The 26,275-nt window shown below is 52.7% G+C and overlaps 1 protein-coding gene across 1 annotated transcript in view; it reads left to right on the top strand.

Annotated features, from left to right (window-relative positions):
- Window positions 1-26,275, top strand: part of LOC127052755 (uncharacterized) — an 88,391-nt gene that overhangs the window by 31,995 nt on the left and 30,121 nt on the right. The window contains exons 8-10 of the mRNA XM_050956709.1: window positions 16,638-16,847; window positions 17,752-18,000; window positions 20,698-20,811. Coding sequence (XP_050812666.1) covers window positions 16,638-16,847; window positions 17,752-18,000; window positions 20,698-20,811 — 573 coding nt within the window. The remainder of the gene's footprint in view (window positions 1-16,637; window positions 16,848-17,751; window positions 18,001-20,697; window positions 20,812-26,275) is intronic.

The following is a 26,275-nucleotide window of genomic DNA, read 5'->3' on the forward strand; positions in this document are numbered from 1 at the left end:
ATGTGTATTGGCCCACAGCAGCCAAAGGTCCTTCTTCCCTCACCGTACAAATGGGCCACTGTATTTGCTCTTTATTCCCAACTCAGTTCCATGGCAGTCGATTCATGATTCCTGTCCTAGATTCCTTTCACTTCCTGTCCTAGATTCCTTTGTGCAGTGTCGCTTTGTGGCTGTTTGTCAGCTGCCACGTCCCATCCCAGAAGTGGCTGCATTTCAGCACTAGGTTAAAAGCAATTCTGTGGGTGGGTGGGTGGGTGGCAGGGGACAAAAGATATTGGGCCAGATGGGCCCATGAGTCTGAGCTGGGGTGGCAAGGAGCAGATGGGGTCCCAGGCTAGACAGGCCATAGATCTGATCCAGTTCTCATCCTAGCTCCCCAGGGCTTTATAACTGTTAATTGTGTCCATGGGTGAATCCATGACAAAGGGGGCAGGATCCATTTTCCTCACTGCCCTGTGCAGAATTCAGCAGCTTTCACTCTCACTGGGCTATGAGGGGATCCAGCCCATGGGGGGTTCTGGACTGTAGGTGACTTGTCCTCTCTCACTTGTGCTCCATGAGGAACCAGGGCCCCGTGTGTCAGGCCTCCAAGGCTCAAACTATGCTCCTGAGTGAGGGCAGCCAAAGCACCAGGCAGCTGGTGAACTGGACAACACCTCAGAGATTGCAATGCCCCATCCCCTCCTCTCTCCATCTCTGCATAGGCTCAACTTACTGGGGCCATGCAGGGGCAGCAGCATCATTGCCCCCATGGCAGTGAGCTCCTGTGTCTTTAGCCAGGTCTTGAAGACTGGAAGGGACTTGGTCTGAGCTTAACCAATGGCTCTGATGAATTGCTGAGGAGAGCATGTGAGGGGCACTAGGACAGACGATGCTCCCCCAAGGAGAGCCTCAGTCCTAGGGCAGCCAGTCCCCCCTCAGGTTCTGGGCATCCCCATCTTAGGCGCGAATTCCCCCTCCCACCGAGGAAGTGGCTGGAGGGGCCCCCACTCTGTAGACAGGAATGTCTGACCCCCACGTGTCCCCAGCAATTTCCCCCATCCCTAGGCCAGCTCTCCCCAGTGCCCGGATGCCAGCAGAATCTGCCTTCCAGATGTCAAACCCTGGATGGTTTTTCCTCTCCTGAGATTGGCTGCTTGCCTCTCCCCCACCTGCCTGTTACAATCCTCTGTGCAATCCCTGCTGACCTTATTCTCTCAGATTGGCTGTTTGCTCCACCCCATCCCCCCATCACAGCCATGTCCCCACTGCTGAGTTCACTCTCTTTGCCCCCCCCCCGCTCCTTTTCCTTTGCTGTTACATCCCTCCTCCTTTCCTCACCTTTTCTCACTCCCTCGCTCCAGTGGACCCATTCGTTCCTGCCATCGCCCCACATCCATGCCCCTGCTTTGCCTCTTCCTACCATTGCTCCACCTTTTCCCCCGAGCCCTGAGCCCGCTTGCTTCTGTCTGCCTGCTTCCTCCCCTCCCCTCTTCCTCATACCTAAGGCAGGAAAAAACTAAGGGATGTGTGTGTGTGTGTGTGTGTTGTGCAGGGGAGTATAGTGTAGGAAGGGATGGATAGGGGGTGAGTGCTAGACAGCCACCTAACCTGATTCTAGCCCCTCCAGAATTTGGGAGGCAGGAGGGAATTTGACCGAGGCCAAAACCTCAGATCAAATCTTTTTTACCAAAGAGGGCAGGGGTGTGAATTAAATCAGGCAGTGATAGGTGGTGTCTAGAGTGCGTAGTGGGGTTGCATGTATCTACCCCCTGCAATCCACCCTTGAGCTCCTACCATCTTTGCTGGATGAGCAGCATTTCTCCCCATCCCTGCTCATTTCTCTAACAAGGTCTGCATTCCTCCCGCTGAAGAAGCAGGTAAGGGGAGAGAAGGGACCCTTGATCCCAGAGAGTGGAGCAAGGCCTGCCCAGCAGTGGGAAATCGCAGAAGTGTAGGACTGAAAGGGAGCTCATCATCATCTATTATCTAGTGCAGTTCCCCGTACTCAAGGCAGGACTAAGTCATAACTGGACCATCCCTGACAGGTGTTCATCTAACCAAAATATGGGAGCTGGATTGAGGGGCTCCCATGGGCTGGGAGAGGAGGCCAGCAAGATCCCAGGGTGTGGGGTGGCCCCTGACAGGAGGAAGATCATCCCCCCAATTTGGCCCCTTGGCACTAAGATCTCTTCTGTTCCAGTGAGTCAGCCCTTGCGTGCTCTCTCTCCCACTTGCTCTCTCTTGCAGGTGCCAGTACCCCAGCACAGGAGCTGTCCTCCAGAACTAGCCCTGGAGCTACACATGAGTTATAAATCAGCTAGCGGGATTAACCCTTAGTGAATCAACTGGGGCTGTGCAAGGGAGGAGGCTGCACCATGCACATGGACATTGGGTCAGCACATCCCCCTGCTTGTTCGGAAGGGAGGGTGAGTCGAGGCACAGTTTGTCCAGGAGCTCCCCCTAGGCAAGGCAGCTTGTCCCCACCCCAGCTCAGGGCTCTGGCTAAACAGCCCCAGGTAGAAACTGAAGGAGCCTTGCAGCCACACCCAGTGTTTAAGTGGGTGTTTTTATGTCCCTCGGCTCAGGGGAACATTTTGTGGTGCGGCATCGGGAGCAGCTGATTCAACGCGCCTCTTCAGTTGACACAACCCTGGATGTGCTGAAGCAGTTCCAAGACATGTGTTTCATGGAGCAGCCATACTCGCTGGTGCACCCAACGTATGAAAGCCCCACTGAAGAGCTAGAAGGTAAAATCAAATAGGGGAAAATAACTTCCCACTGCACTCCAGGAGGCTGCACCCCAAACTCCTCCCACAAGGGTCACTAGCTAGGGGTTGCCAACTCCCCCGGGCCAGACGCCATTTTGTGGCAATGGTGTCCCCATTTTCAGCAATGGCGTCCGGTCCGGGAGCGTTGGCAACCCGATCACTATCTCTGCTCTAGGCTTTTACCCCTTGCTGGGGCTGGACACTGTTTTTTAAGCAGCTGGGTGGTGCCAGAGCAGGAGCTGCAGCTTTAACTCTTGAGTGACCAAACTAGTGACTCTGAAAATATCCTGAGACTTCATGAATTCCAGTGAGCCCTTCTCTGCTGCTATTGCATTAAGTGGAAGGTGTCTGGATGCTATGACGATGGGGGGGCAGGATGAAACTGATGACAGCAGAGATCTGCAGAGCTGCCCTGTGTCAGGTTAAGTAGAATGGGGTGGGGCAGAGAGAAAAACGCTTCCCCAGACCTGGCAGGGGTGGGGTGGTCCATAGGGGAAACAGCCACTCTGCTGAGCCCCTGGCTGTTGGCACAGCTGATGGCAAAGCAACAGGAGATCAGGTCTGAGCTCCACCCTCAGCTCTTCCTACTCTGGTTCTGACACCCTTGGGCCTGCTTCATCTGTGGACTGGGTCCCTGCAAAGATGGCAGAGGGAGCAGTGGGCTAGAAGGAAGGGATCTCGGGCATAGGCTCTGACTCGGTAGGTGCTCTGGGACTGTTTGGCAGTGTAGCAAGCTCCAGGAGGGAGGGAGGAGGAGTGGGAGACAGAGAAGAAGCAGAGCTGGGGCGGGGATTTGGGGAAGGAGTCGGAATATGGGCATGGTGCTGGTGGAGTTGGGGCAGGGACTTTGGGGAAGGAGTTATAATGAGGGCAGAGCACGGGTCAAGTTGGGGTCGGGCGGGGGGCAGACAGGGGTCAGGCACCCACCAGCATGAGCAGAAGACGGCGCCTGTGATCTGGGGTTCAAATCCAGCTTGCAGGCTGTATGTTGGACACCACTGCTCTGTGCCCTTCTGATCCAGCGAGTGATGCAATCCAGAGTCCTGTTCTGATTCCCAACTGCCAAAACTTGCTGCCTTCATTTCTTGCTTTAAATTTGTGCAGTGATAGTAAATGTTTTTCATGCTCCACCCCAGAGGCAGCAGCATTTCAGTGCAGAGTAGGTGATCTCATCTGTACAGCTTGGAAAGTGCTTGGGGATTGCTCTGGGTGAAAGGCACCAGAGGGATGTTTTGTTATGAAGAACTAGATTGTGTCCCTGCTGGTTGTGTGTATTTGGGGGGAGGGGAGAAATGGAGGGAGGGGGCCGGACACACATAGGAGTCTTGTCCCTTGTGTGCCATGTGCAAGGACTGGGGATGGGTACAGCCCCAACACTCCAGGGAGCAGAGGGGAAGCTTTCGGTGTGACACTGGGGGACAATTCACCCTGTCAAGATTTTTAAGGGGTGGGGAGGAGGTGGAGTCAGGACTTGCGTACCACCCACTGGCCTGTGGAGCACTAAAATCAGGAATTGCAATTTATTTTTAAAAAGTCACTTTCCTCAGAGCAGAGATTTTCAAACTGTGGAGCAGCCCCCCCCCACTCACCTCAGCGGGCCACACAATTGGCTGGTCAATGTCAACATCCACCGCAACTGTTCCCATTTCTGTGCCTGGCAGCCTCTGCGCCCAGCGCTGGCCACTCTGAAAACCCGAGGGAGGAGGGGCCAAGGGACAGGTATTGTCCCGCACTAACAGCTGCAACAGCCACCACTTCTATTGGGGAGGCCACCAGGGACTCTGCAAGTGGAAAGCTGCGCACAGGGCTAGGGACTGTCCTGCCACCAGATCCCTTTGCCGACCCCGGCCCTTCCACAGCTCCAGGGCACAGAGCCCAGTCCTCTGCTGGAAAGAGCCTGCACAGGACAAGCAAACGGGGCTTCACTTAAGGGCTGGGGTCAGCAGGGAACTGTTCAGCAGCTGTCTGCTCCCCTCCTGACCCAGGCCTTTCAGCTTAGCGGTTTGTTTCCCATGCGCACAGGGGCAGGTGGGGGGACAGTCAGGGAGCTGAGTGTAGACAGCCAAGACGGCCCTACCACTGCAGGGTCTAGTTGCCTTCCTCTAGTGCAACACGGTAAGTACCTTCCCCCAGCAAGTACCAGGTACCTCTTGTGGGTACAGAACAACCCTCTCCCCTGCCACCTTAGAAAAAGGTGGTGGTGGAGTGGGGGGTGGGATGGAATTTGCAAGCAATATGAATCTCCAGAGGGGCTTAGCAAAAAAAAAAAAAAGTTTGGGAATCTCTGAGTTGGAGAGTTGCAGGCTAGTGTGCTGTAGATTTATACCCATTTGCCAGGCACCAACAGGCCATCTCGACAAGCCCTTTAACATGTGCATTGCCCCATGGCAGCCAAAGGTGCTTCTTCCCTCACCATACAAATGGGGCCAGTATATTTGCTCTTTATTCATGACAAGCCCAGTTTGACAGAAGTAATGAGGGTTGTGCTCAGCCTCAAAAACTGGTTGTTTCACACTTGGCTTTCACTCCATGACCTAATTTCCTTTTGTGCAGTGTCGCTGCATGGCTGTTAGCCAGCTGCCACGTCCCATCCCAGACTTGGCTGCATTTCAGCACTGGATCAAAAGCAAGTGTGTGTGTGGCAGGGGTGGGGGGAATAGATACTGGGCTAGATGGGCCCATGAGTCTGATGTGGGGTGGCAGACAGCAGGTGGGATCTCAGATTCGATGGGCCTATTGATCTGATCCAGTTCTCATCCTAGCTTCCCAGGGGGGTGTATCTATTAACTGTGTCAATAACAGAGGGGGCGGGATCCCTTTTCCCCACTGCCCCATGCAGAGCTCAGCAGCTGTCACTCGCAATGGTCTATGAAGGGATCCAGCCCATGGGGGACTCTGGGGTGTGGGTGAATTGCTATCTCTCATTTGCTCTCTGGGCTCAAGGAAGAACCACGGCCCCATGTCTCAGGCCTCCAAGGCTCACACTATGTCACCAGGTGAGGGCAGCCAAGGCGCTGGGCAAGCTGCTGGGTTGGACACCACACCAGAGATTTCAATGCCCCATCCCATGTTCTCTCCATCTCTGCATAGGCCCAACTTACTGGGGCCATGCAGGGGCAACAGCATCGTTGCCCCCATGGCAGTGAGCTCCTGTGTCTTTAGCCAGGTCTTGAGGGCTGGAAGGGACTTGGTCTGAGCTTAACCAATGGTTCTGATGAATTGCTGGGGAGAGCCAGCTGGGGGCGCTGGGATAGACTGTGGTTCCCTAAGGACAACCTCAGTCTTAGGGCATCTGGTTTCTCCAACTACGTCGGCTCTGGGGATCTCCATCTTGGACCCTGTTTTCGCCCCTCCTGCCTTGGAAGTGGCTGGAGAGGGTGAGGCCCAGCTGGGCACCCTACTCCGAAGAGAGGAACAGATGCTCCATCTGCGTCTCCAGCCATTTCCCCCATCCCCAGGCCAGCTGTCCCCAATGCCTGGAGGTCAGCAGACTCTGCCTGCTACAATTCAAACCCTGGATGTTCTTTCCTCTCCTCTGATTAGCTGTTTGCCTTTTCTTCTCAGCCAATCACCGTCCACCCCACCTCCTGCTGCCAATCTTATTCTCCCTGCCAATTGGCTATTTGCCCCACCCCATCCCCTCATCACATTCTTGCCCCCACTGCTGAGTTCTCTCTCTCTTTGTGCCCCCCCCATGCTCCTTTTCTTTCGCTGTTACATCCCTCCTCCTTTCTTCACATTTTCTCGCTCCCCTACTCTCATGGACCCATCCGTCCTGCCATACCCCCCTCATCAATCTCTGATAATTGTAGCTCCCAAGAGATACCCATCCACCACACGTTTTTCTTGGCTAAAACTATGTCTACATGAACATAGGGTGACCAAATGTCCCGATTTTATAGGGACAGTCCCGATATTTGGAGCTTTGTCTTGTACAGGTGCCAATTACCTCCTCACCCCGGTCCCGATTTTTCACACTTGCTGTCTGGCCACCCTACCCGAACACTTAGTTTGCAGCAAGCTGGGATGTAAATCTACCCTGCACTACCCTGCAGTGCACGATGTGTCCATGTGGACCCTGCTGCTGTGCACTAAAAGTCCCCTAGTGTTCAGTAGCAGTATCCTCAATGACACTCAAGGTGGGGTAGATTTAAACCCTGGCTTGCTATGAACTAAATATTTGTGTAGGCAAGACTCAAACTAGAACTTGGTTAGTGTTTTTCAGATTTCAAAATTTTAATTTCAAAATTTACTCCCAATTTTAATGAGAGAAATTGTGGGAAATATTTTTTTTTTAAGTATGGACTAGCAAAAAATATCAAGAAAAAACAAACCTCTTTTTAAAACTTTTTAATTTGTTTAACCAAGTTATTACTATTAGAATTGTGAAAGCACCTACAGGTGCCAAATTGGAGATTGGTCACTATAAAGCTGGTGGAAATGTGTCAGATTCCAACAGTTTTGAATTTTATTCAGGAATCTGGAGGAAAATTGGAACATTTTTGCCATTTTATTCTCCTGTTTTTTGACTGGCTGAATTCAGTCTGGATGCTTCGTACTTGATGCCTTTGGAAAGATGTTGCTCGAAAGAGGTACAGGAAGTGCTTCTAAATAGTAGAAATGCCTTCCACTAGGAGAACTTACCTGGCAAAATGGAAAAATTTCTCCATCTGGTTCCTGAAACAACAAGGTTGGCTGTTAGTTCCATCAGGGTTCATCTAGCGGCTATCTTGGCTTTCCACCCTGCTGTGGGTACAACCCTCCTACTTTTCCCATCCCAACGTGTGTCAGGTTTATAACAGATCTGGGCAGGTCATACCCACAGGTAAAGGACACAATTCTTCTGTGGGGCTTGAATGTATTACTAGAAATCTGATGGATCCTCCTTTGAGCCGCTGGTGTCCTGTTTGCTTCTAAGCCTGTGTATGAAAGTGGCCTGTATGATAGTGATTATTTCAGCCAGGATAGTTGGGGAAAAGATGGTTACTCACCTTTGTAACTGTTGTTCTTCGAGATGTGTTGCTCACATCCATTCCAGTTAGGTGTGCGTGCCGCGCATGCACGCTCGTCGGAAACTTTTTACCCTAGCAACTCCAGTGGGCCGGCAGGTCGCCCCCTAGAGTGGCGCCGCCATGGCGCTCGATATATACCCTTGCCGGCCCACCCGCTCCTCAGTTCCTTCTTGCCGGCTACTCCGACAGTGGGGAAGGAGGGCGGGTGTGGAATGGATGTGAGCAACACATCTCGAAGAACAACTGTTACAAAGGTGAGTAACCATCTTTTCTTCTTCGAGTGATTGCTCACATCCATTCCAGGTAGGTGAATCCCAAGCCATACCTAGGCGGTGGGGTCGGAGTGAGAAGTCGCGGCATGGAGCACTGCAGATCCGAAGGCCGCATCCTCTCTTGACTGCTGGACCAGGGCGTAGTGGGAAGCAAAGGTGTGGACCGACGACCAGGTCGCTGTCCGACAGATTTCCTGGATGGGCACACGGGCGAGGAAAGCCAGCGACGACGCCTGCGCCCTGGTAGAATGCGCGTGGGCCAAGTCATAGCAGGTCCTGATACAGGACGTTACCCACGAGGATAACCTCTGCGAAGAAATGGGAAGCCCCTTCATGCGGTCCGCTACTGCCACGAAAAGCTGGGGGGATTTGCGGAACAGTTTGGTCCTCTCCACATAGAACGCGAGAGCCCTACGGACATCAAGCGAGTGGAGCTGTTGCTCCCTGCCTGAAGAGTGAGGTTTTGGGAAAAAAACCGGGAGGAATATCTCTTGGTTGATGTGGAAGGCTGAGACCACCTTGGGGAGAAAGGCAGGGTGTGGCCTCAGCTGCACCTTATCTTTATGGAAGACTGTATACGGGGGGTCTACCGTGAGAGCCCGGAGTTCCGACACCCGTCTAGCTGAGGTGATAGCTACTAGAAAGGCAGTCTTCCAAGAGAGATAGAGTAGGGAGCAAGTAGCTAACGGTTCGAAGTGGGGCCCCATGAGCCGAGACAACACCAGGTTAAGATCCCAGGTTGGAGCAGGGAGTCGGACGTTAGGGTACAAACGTTCCAGCCCCTTCAGGAATCTAGTCACCGTCGGGTGAGAAAAAACGGAGCGGCCATCCCCACCCGGGTGAAAGGTGGAGATAGCCGCCAGGTGGACCCGCAAGGACGATATCGCCAGGCCTTGTTGTTTGAGGGACCAAATATAGTCTAAAATATTGGCCACCGAAACTTCCATCGGGCGGAGACCTTTCTCCACGCACCAACAGGAGAAACGCTTCCACTTGGCCAAGTATGTCGCTCTAGTGGAAGGCTTCCTGCTGCCCAAGAGTACCTCCTGTACCGGGGTGGAGCAGCGCAGTTCAGAACTGGTCAGCCACACAGGAACCACGCCGCTAGGTGCAGCGACTGCAGGTCCGGGTGACAGAGGGTCCCGTGCTCCTGGGTAATCAGGTCCGGGTGAAGGGGCAGGGGAACTGGGTCGGCTATGGCCAGGTCCAGCAACATGGGGTACCAATGTTGCCTGGGCCAAGCCGGGGCTACCATGATCACGCGGGCCCTGTCCCTGCGCACCTTCAGAAGGACCCTGTGGACCAGCGGGAACGGGGGAAACGCGTAGTACAAGTGGGTCGTCCACGGAATAAGGAAGGCATCCGCTATAGACCCGGGTTCCCTGCCCTGAAAAGAGCAGAACGCCTGGCATTTCCTGTTCCCCCCGGACGCGAAGAGGTCCATACGGGGATAACCCCACCTCTGGAAGATCGAGAGGGCGACGTCCGGGCGAAGGGACCACTCGTGTGAGAGGAAGGATCTATTCAGGCGGTCCGCCAGCGTGTTCCGCACTCCGGGGAGGAAGGAAGCCGTGAGGTGAATGGAGTGGGCTACACAAAAGTCCCAGAGTTGCATCGCCTCGTGACATAGGGGAGAGGATCTGGTGCCGCCCTGCTTGTTGATATAGTACATGGTCGTCGTGTTGTCGGTAAACACCGTGACACAACGACCCCGAAGCTGGTGACAGAACGTTTGACAAGCAAGGCGGACCGCTCTCAACTCCCGCATGTTGATGTGCAGCTTCACCTCCTGCGGGGACCACAGGCCCTGTTTTCTCAGGGATCCCAGGTGGGCCCCCCAGCCAAGATCTGAGGCATCCGTCGTTAGGGACACCGAGGGCTGGGGTGGGTGGAATGGGAGCCCCGCACACACTACGGACTGGTCTAGCCACCAGCTGAGAGAATCCAACACCCCCTGGGGAATTGTGATCAGCATGTCTAGTGGTTGCCTTGCCGGCCAGTAACGTGCGATGAACCACGACTGGAGGGGCCTCATGCGGAGCCAAGCGGAACCGGTCACAAATGTGCATGCTGCCATGTGGCCTAACAGGGTTAGACATGTCCGTATTGATGTTAAGGGGGCTGCCCGCAATCGCTGAATGATCGCCGACAACGCCTGGAACCTTGGTAACGGCAGAAGAGCCCTGGCCACGGTGGAGTCCAGGACGGCCCCGATGAACTCCACCCTCTGCGTGGGGAGCAGGGTGGACTTGTCTACGTTGATCATGAGGCCCAAGGTAGCAAACAGGCCGGTGATCCTGCGGACGTGGCTGCAAACCTGTAGCTCCGACGTGCCCCAAATTAACCAATCGTCTAGGTAAGGGAACACATGGATACGACTGCGCCGAAGATGTGCCACAACGACGGCCATGCATTTTGTGAATACCCTCGGAGCCGTAGAAAGGCCAAATGGGAGGACTGCAAATTGGTAGTGAAGGCGGCCCACCACGAATCGAAGGAAACGTCTGTGGTGTGGCCAAATGGCAATGTGAAAATAAGCGTCCTGCATGTCGAGGGCGGCATACCAGTCTCCCGGATCCAGGGATGGGATAATGGTCCCCAGGGATACCATGTGGAACTTCAACTTCACTAGGTACTTGTTGAGCTCTCGCAGGTCGAGGATAGGCCTGAGGCCTCCCTTGGCCTTGGGGATCAGAAAGTAGCGGGAATAAAACCCCTTGCCTTTCTCGTTTTCTGGAACCGCCTCTATAGCTCCTTTGTTGAGGAGCGTCTGTACCTCCTGCCGAAGGAATTGCTCGTGAGAGGGGTCCCTGAAGAGGGACGAGGAAGGGGGGCGGGAGGGAGGAAATGATATAAACTGCAGGCGGTATCCCGTCTGCACCGTGCATAAGACCCAGCGGTCCGATGTTATTTGGGTCCACGCCGGGAGGAAAAACGAAAGGCGGTTGGAAAATGGGGGGGAAGGATCCGTGGGGGAAACTGTTATTGCGCCCTCGGGCGCACCTTCAGAACGAAGGCTTGGGCCCAGGCGGGGGCTTGGAGGAGCTTTGATTCTGCCCCCCTTGGTTCCCCGAATGTCTACACCTTCCATTCCTGCCGCGGCGCCTATTAAGGTCCTGCCGCTGGCGGAACTGGGGGTATGGCCTGCGCTGCTGCTGCTGCTGTGGCCGGAAGGGCCTGCGCTGCGTTCCTGGCGTGTGCATCCCGAGGGAGCGCATAATGACCCGATTGTCTTTAAGACTTTTCAGTCTGGGGTCTGTCTTTTCTGAAAACAGGCCCTGGCCTTCGAACGGGAGGTCCTGGATGGTGTATTGGAGCTCCGGTGGAAGGCCAGAAACCTGAAGCCAGGAGATGCGGCGCATCGTTACCCCCGAGGCGAGGGTGCGGGCAGCTGAGTCTGCAGCGTCCAAAGAGGCCTGTAACAAGGTTTGTGCAACCTTCTTGCCCTCGTCCAGAATGGCCGCAAATTCTTGACGGGCCTCCTGTGGCAGCAGCTCTTTGAACTTGTCCGCTGCCACCCATGAGTTAAAAGCATATCTGCTAAGAAGGGCTTGCTGATTTGAAACCCTGAGCTGAAGGGCCCCAGCCGAATAGACCTTGCGGCCGAGGAGGTCCATACGCCTGGCCTCCTTGGATTTGGGGGCTGGGGCTTCCTGTCTGTGGCGCTCCCTCTCGTTCACCGACTGCACCACCAGGGAACAAGGTGTCGGGTGAACGTGGAGGTACTTGTAGCCCTTGGAGGGGGCCATGTACTTCCTCTCGATGCCCCTCGCCGTAGGGGGGATGGAGGCCGGTGACTGCCAGATTGTATTGGCGTTGGCCTGGATCGTCCTAATGAAGGGTAGGGCGACCCTGGTGGGAGCATCGGATGAGAGGATGGTGACGATGGGGTCCTCGATCTCAGAGACCTCCTCGGCTTGCAAGCTCAGATTCTGTGCTACTCGCCTAAGGAGATCTTGGTGTGCCCTGAGATCCAGCGGAGGAGGGCTACTGGAGGAAGTGCCAGCCACCGCTTCGTCGAGGGAGGAGGATGAGGAGACCCCTGGCAAGAAAGTGTCCAGTGGGGGGTCCCCCTCAGCTCTCGCCTCTGTCTCAGGAGCAAGACCAGGGTCTTGCTGCTTTTATCCTTCCTCTCCATCAGGGGAGGGAGGGGGGGCGAGACAACGAAGCCTCTGGCACCCTGTGCTCCGCCGTTGCAGGCCTAGCAGGAAGCTGTTGGGGGCCCTGGGCTTGATGGTACGCCCAGGGTGTCCAAAACCCCCACGCTGCGGACCCTGGTCCTGTTGCGGAGGGTCCTGGAATAATGCCGCCTGTCTGTCGGTGCCCAGCGCATATACGCTATCCGCTTGGGATGACACCGACAGCTGTCTAGAAGGCCATGGTGGGGCCGACCGCTGCTGATAAGAGTCTGCGCGGTTCGGCACCGAAGATCTTCTCGGTGCCGGGGATCGGTACCGGGAGTCATAGCGGTGCCGGGATCGGGACCGGGTTCTGTCTTGGTGCCGGGATCTGGACCAGTACCGGCCGCTGCTTCGGTGCCGGGATCGGGACCGGGACCTGCCACCGACGTGGTGCCGGGAGGTCGACCGGGACCGGGACCTGCCACCAGCTCGGTGCCGGGAGGTCGACCGGCGCTGTGAATGACGGCGAGACTGGCTCCTAGAGTCACGGTGCCGGTATCGACGGCTGGAGTCAGACCGTGACCGTCTGGAGGTCGATCGGTGCCGCGAGTGCGACCGGTACTGCCGAGGGGAGCGGTGCCGGGACTGCGAGCGGCGGCGGGATCTCGAGCGACCGTGGCGTCGGGACCTCGATCGCGAGCGTGAGTCCCGAGACGGTGCCGTCTTCATGGGCTTGCCCCTAGATGCTACCCGCACCGGAGGTACCGGGGGTGGCGGCTGAGTCGACTCAGTCAGGGCGATAAGGTCCCGTGCCGAGGCGAAGGTCTCCGGAGTGGATGGGACCAATAGCTCAACCCCAGATCTTATGGGGGAGCTTGGCGGTACCGGACTCGACGGACCCACCGGGCCCGGAGTCGACGGTGCCGGTAGTGCCGCGGCCGATGTCGATGCCGGGCGCTCCATTCTAGTCTGCCTGGCTGGAGTAGCAGACGTTGATGGTCTCGTTTCTGCACCCGGTGCCGGGGAAGGTCGGTGCCGGGGAGTCTTTCCGGTGCCGGTGCGATCCGGTGCCGGCGTCGAGATCATGGCCTGCGAAGCTGCTGGGTCAAGTGCCGCTTCCATTAGGAGAGTCCTGAGTCTCTGGTCTCCTTCTTTGTTCTGGGCTTAAAAGCCTTGCAAATGCGGCACTTGTCCGACCTGTGCGATTCCCCCAGGCACTTTAGACACGCGTCGTGAGGGTCGCTGGTTGGCATAGGCTTTTTACAGGCCGCACATTGCTTAAAGCCCGGCGAACCAGGCATGAGCCCAGTGCCGGGTGCCGGGAAGGGCTACAGCCCAGACCGGCGAACAACTATATACAAATACTATTTACACTATAACTAATTAACTAACTATACTTAACGACTAACTAACAACTGTAGTAACAACGGTAGTAACAAGGAGAGCTAGGGACGTGGAGGACAGCAATGCCGCGCTCCACAGTTCCAACGACCGACATGGCGGTAAGAAGGAACTGAGGAGCGGGTGGGCCGGCAAGGGTATATATCGAGCGCCATGGCGGTGCCACTCTAGGGGGCGACCTGCCGGCCCACTGGAGTTGCTAGGGTAAAAAGATTCCGACGAGCGTGCACGCGCGGCGTGCACACCTAACTGGAATGGATGTGAGCAATCACTCGAAGAAGAATTATGGGCTCTGATATCTGAACCTATCTACATGGTTTTCTATAAAGACAAAGTTTACCTTCAGCCTCGCCCAAAATTCCTTACTAAAGTAGTTTCCAATTTTCATATTAATCAAGAAGTTTACTTACCTGCTTTCTTTCTAAAGCCTCATAAACATAATGATGAGGAATATTTGGATTTTGGGAGAGCTTAGGGGTTTTACCTTGATCTAACTAAGACATTTTGATCGACCTTGCAACCGCTTATTGCTGTTGAAGGCACAACGAAGAGCAGTCCAATGTCTTCCTGTCATAACATTTTTTCCCAGATCTGGACCTTAGCGTCCAAAATATGGGTGTTAGCATGAAACCTCCAAACTTAATTACCAGCTTGGATCTGATAACACTGCCACCAATCAGGAATTTGTAGGGTCCTGATACCCTCTGGTCCCCCCAAAACCTTCCTCCCCCTCCAGGTATTCCCTCCCTGGGCTCCTGAAGAATATACAGACTCGAGCTCCGTGAATCTAAACAAAGGGATTCCCCCCTCCCTGCTTCCAGTCCTGGAACCACAAGGTCTAATCTCTCCCCTCCCCTTCACCCAGAGGGTATGCAAAGTCAGGCTAGTAAATCTAACACAAAGAGACTTTCCCCCCTGACTTCTTCCTCCCACCAATTCCCTGGTGAGCTGCAGACTTAATTCCCTGGAGTCTCCACTAAAGAAAAACTCCAACAGGTCTTAACAAGAAAGCTTTATATAAAAAGAAAGAAAAGGACATAAAAATGGTCTCTATATTAAGGTGACAAATACAGGGTCAATTGCTTAAAAGAAAAAAAATGAATAAACAGCCTTATCCAAAAAGAATACAATTTAAAACATTCCAGCAACTACACACATGTAAATACAAAAAAGCAATATAAACCTATTGTCTTACTATCCTTGTAATTACAACTTGGAAACAGAAGATTAGAAAGCTTGGAGATAGAGAGAGATCACTCTCAGAGCTGAGAGGGTCACCGAACCAAGACAAAGAACAAAGAACTCACACCCAAAACTTCCCTCCACCCAGATTTGAAAAATCTTGTTTCCTGATTGGTCCTCTGGTCAGGTGTTTCAGATTATTGTTGTTACCCTTTTACAGGTAAAAGAACATTAACCCTTAGCTATCTGTTTATGACACTTCTCAATGAATCTGTTCTTTGATTTCAGCTAGCATTTTTTCATGCTACCACTTGGCTAATGTGACTCCCCTGAGTAGGGTGTTAGCTCAAGCAACCAGGTCTCATGCAGCTTCTGCAGCCTCTCACTCATGTGCCTATCTTGGACATCTGTAAGGTGGCAGCTTCGTTATAAGTCCGTATGTTCATTTCTCACTGACATCTCTCAGCAATCCAGAGACGATGCCAAATTTGGTCGTGTGATTCTCCAATCCCTGTTCAAGTAGACTCTAAGCTCACATACAGTTTGAACTGCTTGCGAGTTACCTACAGCGGAATGAACATGTACTGTCACTCGAGGAAGAAGAAATGGTTACTAACCGACTTGTACCTTTGATCTTTGAGATGTGTTGCCCGTGGCCATTCCACAATCTGCCCTCCTTCCCCTCTCTACAGGAATCTATCCAGAAAAGAGTAACTGAGAGAGGTTGGGGGCAACTCCACCCTTTGTACCTGCACATAGTAGTGTGAGACTACGGAGGGTGCTCATGCTATCCTGATGGGTACCCCTGAGGAAAGAATTTCTGACAGATGTGTACCGGATGCACATAAACCTACAGTGGAAGACCTTGGGCAACATATGTCCAAGAATAACAGTTACAACAAGGTTAATAACCGTATCTTTCCTCTTTCTGCCTGTCTGCCTTCATTCCCCTTATTCTGTCTTTCCCTTTGCTGTGTTCTCTCCCTCCTTACCCATTTTTCTGTCCCTCTCAGATATTCACAGAACACAAATCACCTAGTATCTCGGCACAGTTTCAGATTCTTCCTCTCCATCCCCAGTGATCACTGCCTCATTCCCAGCCCTTTGTTCCCATCCATCTCAAACTCTCTCTCTCTCTATCTCTCTCTCTCTCTCTCTCTCCCCTAACCTAGGCCTCTCCCTCCTGTCTTCACTGCCCCCTCTATCCACACCCATCCACCCTACCATATACCTACTCACCACTTCCTCGATCCCCCCACATTCCTTCTGCCCTTCCTAAACCAAATACCACACACACCTCACTCCCAGCATGTCCCTCTGTGCGCTGAGGAGCTGGGGAAGTGATGTTGACTCCTCGAGGCACAATCCATCTTGAAGCTCCCCCCGGGCCAAGACAGTTTTACCCAAAGCCCTGCTCACGGCTGTGGCCAAACAGAACCAAAAATGACCAAAAAAGGGTGAGGGTGGGGAAGGACCAGGAACCAGAGGAGTCATATTTGGACTGAGAGATGATTTGAGGCACACAGAGCAACAAGTAACCACTGGAGACTTCCCTCATTCCTCAAAGTACCCTTAAATGTGTGCATGTCTGCCTGATTTGTGTGTGTGAGTGGGTGGGAACTGAGTCTTCTTCCTGCTTTTGTGCCCACTCACCAGGAGGAGGCAGCGCTACAGTTCCTGGGCTGCCCCCTCCCCTGCAGGATCTGTGCTGCCTGCCGCATCCCAAGAGCCAGCACCAGCAGAGGAGACAGAGTGTGGGGGTGGGGGGATAAGTGGGAGGGGGAACATGAGCACCCCACCCATTTCCCTGTGCCAAGTAACACATGATCCCTAAAAACATTAGTTCAGGATTTATTTTCAATGACATTTCATAGCAACTTTTTCTCAAACGATTTCGAGAACCATCAAAGTCACCTACTGGCGGACTCCTCCAGAATCGGGCATACATACTGAACGATGAACAGTACCAGACAATCAGAGCTGAGAAAACCAGCCAGGAGAAGATGCGGAAGCTGTACGAGCTGGTGCCAAGGTGGGACAAATGGCAGAAGGACCGGCTCTACCAGGCACTGCAGAGAACAAACAGAGACCTGGTTGAAGAGCTGGAGGGTAAATAAATGACATCAGGGAAACCCGCTTCCTATGCTCGCCATTATGAACCCTGATCTCATCCCAAGGAGGACTCTAGATCACCTCTCTGGCTATTTATCCCTCGTCCAGCACTGCGGCATCAGAGTAGGGCACAAATTATTACGTCACCCTCACGACAATATAATGTGCAGTGAGTCTGTGGGAGCGTTTGCCCCCATGTCTGAGATTATTTGGTGCTGCCAGCTCCATTCCAGACAGAGCCTGCTCTGGTTGCACAGCGCAGAGCTGGGCTGCACATTGCCTATTGGCTGGGTCTCAGTTCCGCTCCCCTTCCCATCCATAGGAGCTACACACCCACTCCTGATTGGGGGATTGGGTCCCTGGGGGTTGCTTTGGTTTGTTATATAGGTTGGGGTACTTGTAACATTCAGTCAGATTCTAACCCCCCCAAAATATTGGAGGGGGTGAAGTTTGGCCCAGGACAAAACCCCAGGTCCAATCTCTTTAACCAAAGAGGACAGGGGTGTGAATTAAATCAGGCAGTGAGGGGTGGAACTGGAGTAAATGGTGGGGTTGTATTTACCTTCCCCCTCCTCTCTACTTGGGGCCACCTACCTTCTTTGTTGGATAAGTGACATTTGCCCCCATCCCTGCTCATGCCTCTTTCAGGGTCTGGATTCCTTGTGGTGACGAAGCTGGTGAGGGGAGAGAAGGAACTCTTGGTCCCAGAGAGAGGGGCAGGGCACACCTAAGGGTGGGGAATCACAGAATCGCTTTCCGTGTGACCTGGGGGACAATTCTCCCTGGGAGAGGTTTTCAGGGACAGAAGGAGTTGGAGCCATGGCCCTGCATGCCCCCCACTACCCTGTGGAGCACTAAAATCAGCAATTACCATTTATTTTAATGAAATGTCTCTCTCCAGAGGAACACTTTGTTGACCGGCACCGAGAGAAGCTGATCCAGCAAGTCTCAGAAGTGGACGGAGTCCTGAAGCTACTTCGGGGGCACACGCTAACCCCTGAGCAATACCAGAGCATCAGCACTGGGAGATCCAATGTGGAGAAAATGCAGAAGCTGTACGAGCTGGTGCCGAGCTGGCGGAGGGAGCAAAAGGACCGGCTCTACAGGGTACTGTGGATAACAAACAGAGCCCTTGCTGATGAGTGTGCAGGTAGATAATTATAATCTCTTTCCTCAAGGCAGAGTTTTCAAACTGTGGGGCACATTTCCCGCCCTCCCTCGCCTTGGGAGGGTGTGAAGGAACATTTGGGGCATGAGTGGCAATGCCAGGTGGCTAGTGCCAGCCCCACACTGACTCACCTCAGTGGGGACACCCAACCTGTGGGTTAGTGTCAAAATCCACCATGACTGCACAGATTTCTGCCCCCCGGCAGCTTCCCCATACAGCGCTGGCCACCCTGAGAACCCAACATGGGAGGAGCAGGCATTGACCCCGCCGTAGCAGCTGCAGTTACCCTTCTCTACTAGAGAGGCCACCAGGGACTCTGCAAGTGGAGAGTGGCACCACAGGTCTAGTTACTGTCCTGCCACCAGAGCCCCTTGCCCACCCCGGCCCATCACTGCAGATCCAGGGCATAGAGCCCTGTCCTCTGCTGGAAAGAGCCTGTGCAGGGCAAGCAGATGGGACTGCGCTCAAGGGCCGGGGACAGCAGTGAACTGTGTTCCACAGGGCGCCAGTGCTCAGTAGGTGCAGCTGTCTGCTCCCCTCCTGACCCTGGCCTTTCAGCTCAGCCCTGCTTGTTTCCCATGAACACAGTGGTGGGTGGGGGACAGGCAGGAATGTGAGTCCAGGCACCCAAGACCACCGTAACCACTGCAGGGAGCAGAAGGCTTCCTCAACTGCCACATGGTGAGTACTCATCCCGGGCAGGTACCAGACACCCCTTGTGGGTACCAGGCACCCCTGTCCCCTTAGAAAAAGGGGGGGCATGCATGTGACTTGACTCTCCAGAAGGTGGTTCATCATAAAGTTTGGGTACCTCTACATTAGAGAGTTGCAGGCTAGTGTGGTGTAGGTTTACACCGATTTGCCACACACTAACTGGCCATCTGGACAAGCCCGTTAACATGTGTATTGGCCCACAGCAGCCAAAGGTCCTTCTTCCCTCACCATACAAATGGGCCACTGTATTTGCTCTTTATTCCCAACTGCAGTTCCACGGCAGTCGATTCATGATTCACTTTCACTTCCTGTCCTGGTTTGGTTTTTGTGCAGTGTCGCTGCCTGGCTGTTTGACAGCTGCCACGTCCCATCCCAGAAGTGGCTGCATTTCAGCACTAGGTTAAAAGCAATTCTGTGGGTGGGTGGGTGGCAGGGGACAACAGATACTGGGCCAGATGGGCCCATGAGTCTGATGCGGGGTGGCAGGCAGCAGATGGGATCCCAGGTTAGATGGCCCATTGATCTGATCCAGTTTTCGTCCTAGCTCCCCAGGGCTGTGTATCTGTTAACTGTGTCCATGGGTGAATCCATGACCAAAGGGGCAGGATGCATTTTCCTCACTGCCCCATGCAGAGCTCAGCAGCTATCACTCTCACTGGGCTATGCAGTGATCCAGCCCCTGGGGGGCTCTGGACTGTAGGTGAATTGCCCTCTCTCACTTGTGCTCTCTGGGCTCCATGAGGAACCAGGGCCCAGTGTGTCAGGCCTCCAAGGCTCACACTATGCTCCCAGGTGAGGGCAGCCAAAGCACCAGGTGAGCTGGTGGGCTGGACACCACACCAGAGATTGCAGCCTCAGCCCTAGGACACACATCCAGTCCCTTAATTTATGTGGACTCTGGGAATCCCCACGTAGGGAGCAAATTCCCCCTTTCACCCTGCAAGTGGCTGGAGGGAATGAGGCCAACCTGGGCACTCCGTAGACAGGAATATCTGCCTCCCATGTGTTCCGGCCATGTCCCCATCCTTAGGCCAGTTCTTCCCAGTGTCTGGGTGCCAGCAGAAGCTGCCTGCTACAATTCAAACCCTGGATGGTTTTTCCTCTCCTCTGATTGGCTGCTTGCCTCTCCCCCACCTGCCAGTTACAATCCTCTGTGCAATCCCTGCTGACCTTATTCTCTCGGATTGGCTGTTTGCTTCACCCCATCCTCCCATCACAGCCATGCCCCCACTGCTGAGTTCACTCTCTTTGCACCCCCCCCAACCCATGCTCCTTTTCCTTTGCTGTTACTTCCCTCCTCCCTTCCTCACATTTTCTTGCTCCAGTGGAACCATCCGTTCCTGTCGGTCCCCCCTCATCCATCTCTAATAATTGTAAACTGTGCTCTCTCCCTTTGTGATAGAAAGGATCATAGGTGGTGCATGAGTCTATGGCTCTTCCCCTTGCTCTGCCGAGAGGTCCTGCCCCTCCTCTGCCTCTTCCCCCAAGCTCTGCCTCTGCTTGCTCCTGTCTGCTCCCTTCCCCCCACCCCATTGCTCATCCTTAAGGCAGGAAAATACTGGGAAGATATAGTCTGTGTGAGGGGGTTGTGCAGGGGTATTCTGTGTGTGTGTGGTAAAGGGAGGTTGTGCAGGGGGGTATAGTGTGGAAAGGGATGGGTACGGGGTGAGTGCTAGACAGTCATGTAGCCTGATAGTCCATGATCCCCTCCTTCTGCGCTCTCTCTCCCCATTTATTTCCGTGCAGAGGTTGGCCTGGGGAACTGCAGCCTGGCTCCCGGATGACCAGAAATTCAGCCCCCCTCCACCTTGAGGCACAGACTGTCTGGGAGCTCCCCCTGGGGCAGGGCAGCTTTGCCCCAACTCCAGCTCATGGCTCTGGCTCAACAACACTAGGACCAAGCTGATGGAGCCTGGCACCCAAACCCCATGTTTCAGTGAGGTGTTTTTATGTCCCTCTGCTCAGGGGAACATTTCGTGGATTGGAGCCGGGAGCAGCTGATTCAACAAGTCTCCTGTGTTGATGACATCCTAGATGTGCTTCATAGTGTCAAGCTGCAACCGGAAATGCAGATGCAAGGTGAGCTGATGCGGAGCTGTGGTGCGTGGCACCAAAACCTGATGCCACGTACCTGGTGCTGAAGGCAACAAACAAAAGCCTCACTGAAGAGTTAGAGGGTAAAATCAAATATGGGAAATAACTTCCCATTGCACCCCAAGCCCCTCCCGACAGGGTCACTAGCTCTGCTCTCTGGGTTTTTATACCTCAGCCATCACTGCGGTACAGGGGCTGCACTCATATTTTAAGCAGCAGGGTGGCGCCAGGGCAGGAGCTGCAGGTGGGCTGTAAATCACCCAGTAGCTTTAAATCTTCATTGGCCATAGTAGTAACTCTTAAAAGACCAAGGTTCCATTTAGCCCTTCATAATAGCTCCAGGGCACAGAGCCCTGTCCTCTGCTGGAAAGATCCTGCACAGGGGAAGCAGAGGGAGCTGTGCTAAAGGTCTAGGGACAGCAGGGAACTCTGTTCAGCAGCTTCTGCCCTCACTATACCAATGGGGCCACTGTATTTGCTCTTTATTCCCAACCTCAGTTCCACAGAACTAATGAAGGTTGTGCTCATGATTGGCTTTCACTCTCTGTCCCCAATTCCTTTTTCTGACAAAGGAAATGGAGTGGATCTAATTTACCTCGATTTCAGTAAGGCATTTGATACGGTTCCACATGAGGAATTCTTAGCTAAATTGGAAAAAAAGGAGATCAATATGAAAATTGAAAGGTGGATAAGGAACTGGTTAAAGGGGAGACTACAATGGGTCGTACTGAAGGTGAACTGTCAGGGTGGAGGGAGGTTACTAGTGGAGTTCCTCAGGGATCGGTTTTGGGACCAATCTTATTTAATCTTTTTATTACTGACCTTGGCACAAAAAGCAGGAATGTCCTAATAAAGTTTGTGGATGACACGAAGCTGGGAAGTATTGCCAATAAAGAGAAGAACCAGGATATCATACAGGAAGATCTGGATGACCTTGTAAATAATAGTAATAGTATGAAATTTAATAGTGAATAGTGCAAGGTCATGCATTTAGGGATTAATAACAAGAATTTCTGTTATAAACTGAGGATGCATCACTTGGAAGTAACAGAGGAGGAGAAGGACCTTGGAGTATTGGTTGATCACAGGATGACTATGAGCCGCCAATGTGATATGGCTGTGAAAAAAGCTAATTTAGTCTTGGGATGCATCAGGCGAGGTATTTCCAGTAGAGATAAGGAGGTGTTAGTACCATTATACAAGGCACTGGTGAGACCTCATCTGGAATATTCTGTGCAATTCTGCTCTCCCATGTTTAAGAAGGATGAATTCAAACTGGAACAGGTACAGAGAAGGGCTACTAGGATGATCCAAGGAACGGAAAATGTGTCTTATGAAAGGAGACTCAAAGAGCCTAACCAAAAGAAGGTTGAGGGGGGATATGATTGCTCTCTATAAATATATCAGAGGGATAAATACCATAGAGGGAGAAGAATTATTAAAGATCAGTACCAATGTGGACACAAGAACAAATGGATATAAACTGGCCATCAGGAAGTTTAGACTTCAAATTGGATGAAGGTTTCTAACCATTAGAGAAATGAAGTTCTGGAACAGCCTTCCAAGGGAAGCAATGAGGGCAAAAGACATATCTGGCTTCAAGGCTAAGCTTGATAAGTTTATGGAGGGGATGGTTTGATGGGATAGCCTAATTTTGGCAATTAATTGATCTTTGACCATTAGCGGTAAATATCCCCAATGGCCTGTGATGTGATGTTAGATGGGATGGGATCTGAGTTACTATAGAGAATTCTTTCCTGGGTGCTGGCTGGTGAGTCTTGCTCACATGCTCAGGGTTTAGCTGATTGCAGTATTTGGGGTTGGGAAGGAATTTTCCTCCAGGGTAGATTGGCAGAGGCCCTGGGGTTTTTTGCTTTCCTCTGCAACGTGGGGCACAGGTCACTTGTGGGAGGATTCTCTGTACCTTGAGGTCTTTAAACCACGATTTGAGGACTTCAGTAACTCGGACGTAGGTTAGGGGTTTGTTACAGGAGTGGGTGGGTGAGAGTCTGTGGCCTGCATTGTGCAGAAGGTCAGACTAGACGATCATAATGGTCCCTTCTGACCTTAGTCTGTGATTCAGTGATATGATTCTGCAGTGTCTCTGTGTGGCTGTTTGCCAGCTGCCACATCCCATCCCAGTAGTGGCTGCATTTCAGCACTAGGTTTAAAGCGTGTGTGTGAATACAGGGGTAGACCTGCCAATTGTTCTGGTCTGGGTTGTTGTGTGGGGAGGACAGATATTAGGCTAGTTGGGCCCATGAGGCTGATCTGGGGTGGCAGGCAGCAGTTGGGTTCCCAGGCTAGATGGTCTGACTGAGTTCTAGTCCCAGTTCACCAGTGTCTCTGAATCAATCCATGACAAAGGGAGTGGGATCCGAGGGTAGGGCCCATGGGACAGTGCCCTCTAGTGTCCCCCTCTACAGCACAATCTTGTTCCCCACTGTCCCGCACAGAGCCTAGCAGCAGTCACTTGCTGTCATGGTATAATTCCCCACTCTGAACCTTAGCGTCCAAAAGATGGGGTACCAGCATGAATTCCTCTAAGCTCAATTACCAGCTCAGTACTTGTAGCGCTGCCACCAACCAGGAATTTCAGTGCCTGGTACACTCTGGTCCCCCAAAACCTTGCCCGGGGAACCCCAAGACCCAGACCCTCTGGATCTTAACACAAGGAAAGTAAACCCTTTCCCTCACCGTTGCCTCTCCCAGGCTTCCCCTCCCTGGGTTACCCTGGAAGATCACTGTGATTCAAACTCCTTGAATCTTAAAACAGAGAGGAAAATTCACCTTCCCCCCTCATTCTCTCTGCCCCTCCCAGACTCTCCCTGAGAGAGACAGTAATCCTAACACAGAGAGAAATTAACCTTTCTCTCCCTCCCTTCCCTCCTTTCTCCCCACCAATTCCCTGGTGAATCCAGACCCCGTCCCCTGGGGTCTCACACCAGAATAAAAAAACAATCAGGTTCTTAAACAAGAAAAACTTTTAAATAAAGAAAGAACAAAGGTAAAAATTATCTTTGTAAATTTAAGATGGAATATGTTACAGGGTCTTTCAGCTATAGACACTGGGAACACCCTCCCAGCCTAAGTATTCAAGTACAAATTAAAACCCTTTCAGCAAAATACAAGTTTGAACTCCTTCCAGTCAAATACACATTTGCAAATAAAGAAAACAACCATAAGTCTAACTCGCCTTATCTACCTAGTACTCACTATTCTGAACTTATAAGAACCTGTATCAGAGAGACTGGAGAGAAACCTGGTTGCACGTCTGGTCCCTCTGAGCCCCAGAGTGAACAACAACCAAAAACAGCACACACAAAAACTTCCCTCCCTCAAGATTTGAAAGTATCCTGTCCTCTGATTGGTCCTCTGGTCAGGTGACAGCCAGGCTCACTGATCTTGTTAACCCTTTACAGGCAAAAGAGATATGAAGCACTTTTGTTTTATTAACTCTTACTTACCTGTTTATGACACTTGCACTGGGCTATAGGATTGGGGCTGTGCTCTTTTTTGCTTGCTTTCTCTAGGTCCCATGAAGCACTGGGACCCTGTGTTTCATCCTTCCAAGGCCCAAGCTTCCTCAGGAAGGGCAGCCAGGGCACTGGGCCAACTCGAGGACAGGACACCACATCACAGATGCCACTGCCTTATCCCCTCCTCTCTCTTCCTCCACATTGTCCTCTGTACTGGGGAACTATGTGGGGGTGACAGCATCATGGCCCCATGTCTCTAGCCAGGCCTTGGGAAATGCCAACAGCACCAATGTGGGCCTGGGGAGAGCCAGCAGGAGGTGCTGGGAGAGACGATGCTTCCCCATGGGCAGCCTCACTCCTAGAACATCTGATCCCACAAGGCATATGGGCTCTGGGGATACCCATATAGGGCACAAATTCCTCCTCCCACCTGAGAGCTGTGCCTCACCTGGATGCAGGCCACGTGATCCTCATCTCTACAGCTGGTAAATTACTTGAGCATTGATCTGGATGAAAGGCACCAGGGAGATGTTTTGTTATAAAGAATTAGATTGTGTCCTGTTCCTGCAGGTTGCATGTGGGTGGGACTAAGGATTACTAAGGACTCAGTACTGGAGACCTCAAGATTCTCAGCCCAGAGGTCAAGTGCAAACAAGGGCATGGAGGTTTGCTTGAAGATGAGGCTCTCCTTGGGGCAGTCCTTGAGTGAAGGGGTGTCACGGTCTCCACAGCATAAGATGGGCCTGTCAAGACTGTCCTCTACAGTGTTCGCCTCATCCTCATCAGCCAAACTTCTGGTACTGCAGGAGCAAGAGTTTTTTCCTAGTACAGTCTACCCCCAAGGTGCCTGTTGTAGCTCTGGAGTTGTTAAACCTGTCAGTGCCCTTTCCCCGGCTGTCCCGGTCTCCCATCCATTTCCTGTGTATAAGACGTTAATGTTGATTGCTCCTACTCCGGCTCTGACTCGCCATGCAATGGTATTGGAGTTTTCAGCTAATGTGCCTCTCAGAACGATAGAGGGAAACCGACCAGGATATCACCTATACCTCCATCTCAAAGCTCTCACCGTAGTTCCCCAATAACTATGGGATCTGCCCCTCTTTGGACAGAGGAAGCTGATTCTTTATCAGCATCTCAGGTTGGCTTTGTCCAGCCCAGGCATATACCGCAGCCCCCAGTGGCAGCCTACCCACCATGGTCCTGGCTGGAGCCTCAAGATTGCCTGATTCACAAGCACCAAAGGCTCAGGCATAATTGGGTCCCAGTGCCATATCAGTGGCCTTTCTGGAGCCCTTGGGGTTTCCTTCTGCAATCTAGATCATGCCTTCACACCGTGCCTTTGACTAGGTTTCAGGGGCATCTGCACCAAGGACACTCTGCTCACCTTTAGTACCAGCCTGGTATTGTACAAGAGGAAATTCCCTCTCAGGAACTGCCCTTGCTGGAAACAGAGGAGGCTCTACCTATTAGGGTGTTTTGGAAGGTCCCCTCTTCCCTTCCCCATACAGTGAAAAAGGTGGAGAGGAGATACTATATACCCTTGCATGGTTTTGACCATTTTGATAAGCATCTCCCTCCAGGCTCCTTGGTAATCATAGCTGCTAATCTGTATGTGTGTGTGAGAGAGAGGCACTAGGTGTCAATGTCAAAAGGAAAAGAGGCAAAGAAGCTGGGCCTATTTGGAAGGAAGCTTTAATCCATAGGAGGTTTGCAGCTCAGAACTGTGACCCAGCTAGCTCTGCTGGGTCATTAGGAATTTAGCCTGGTGGATAATATTTCAAAGAGAGACTACTTGACAAAGTGAAACAAGAATTCACTACAGTGATGGATGAGGGCAAATTAGTTGCCCGAATGGCTCAATCAATCAATCTAGATGTGCCTGATTTTGTAGTTCGGGCCATTTCTTCTGCCATCAACATGCTGTAGTGTTTTTGGCTGCAGGCATCCATGTTCATCCAGCCGTACAGCAA

The sequence above is a fragment of the Gopherus flavomarginatus genome, chromosome 5 (genome assembly GCF_025201925.1).
Source record: "Gopherus flavomarginatus isolate rGopFla2 chromosome 5, rGopFla2.mat.asm, whole genome shotgun sequence".
Classification (NCBI taxonomy): domain Eukaryota; kingdom Metazoa; phylum Chordata; order Testudines; family Testudinidae; genus Gopherus; species Gopherus flavomarginatus.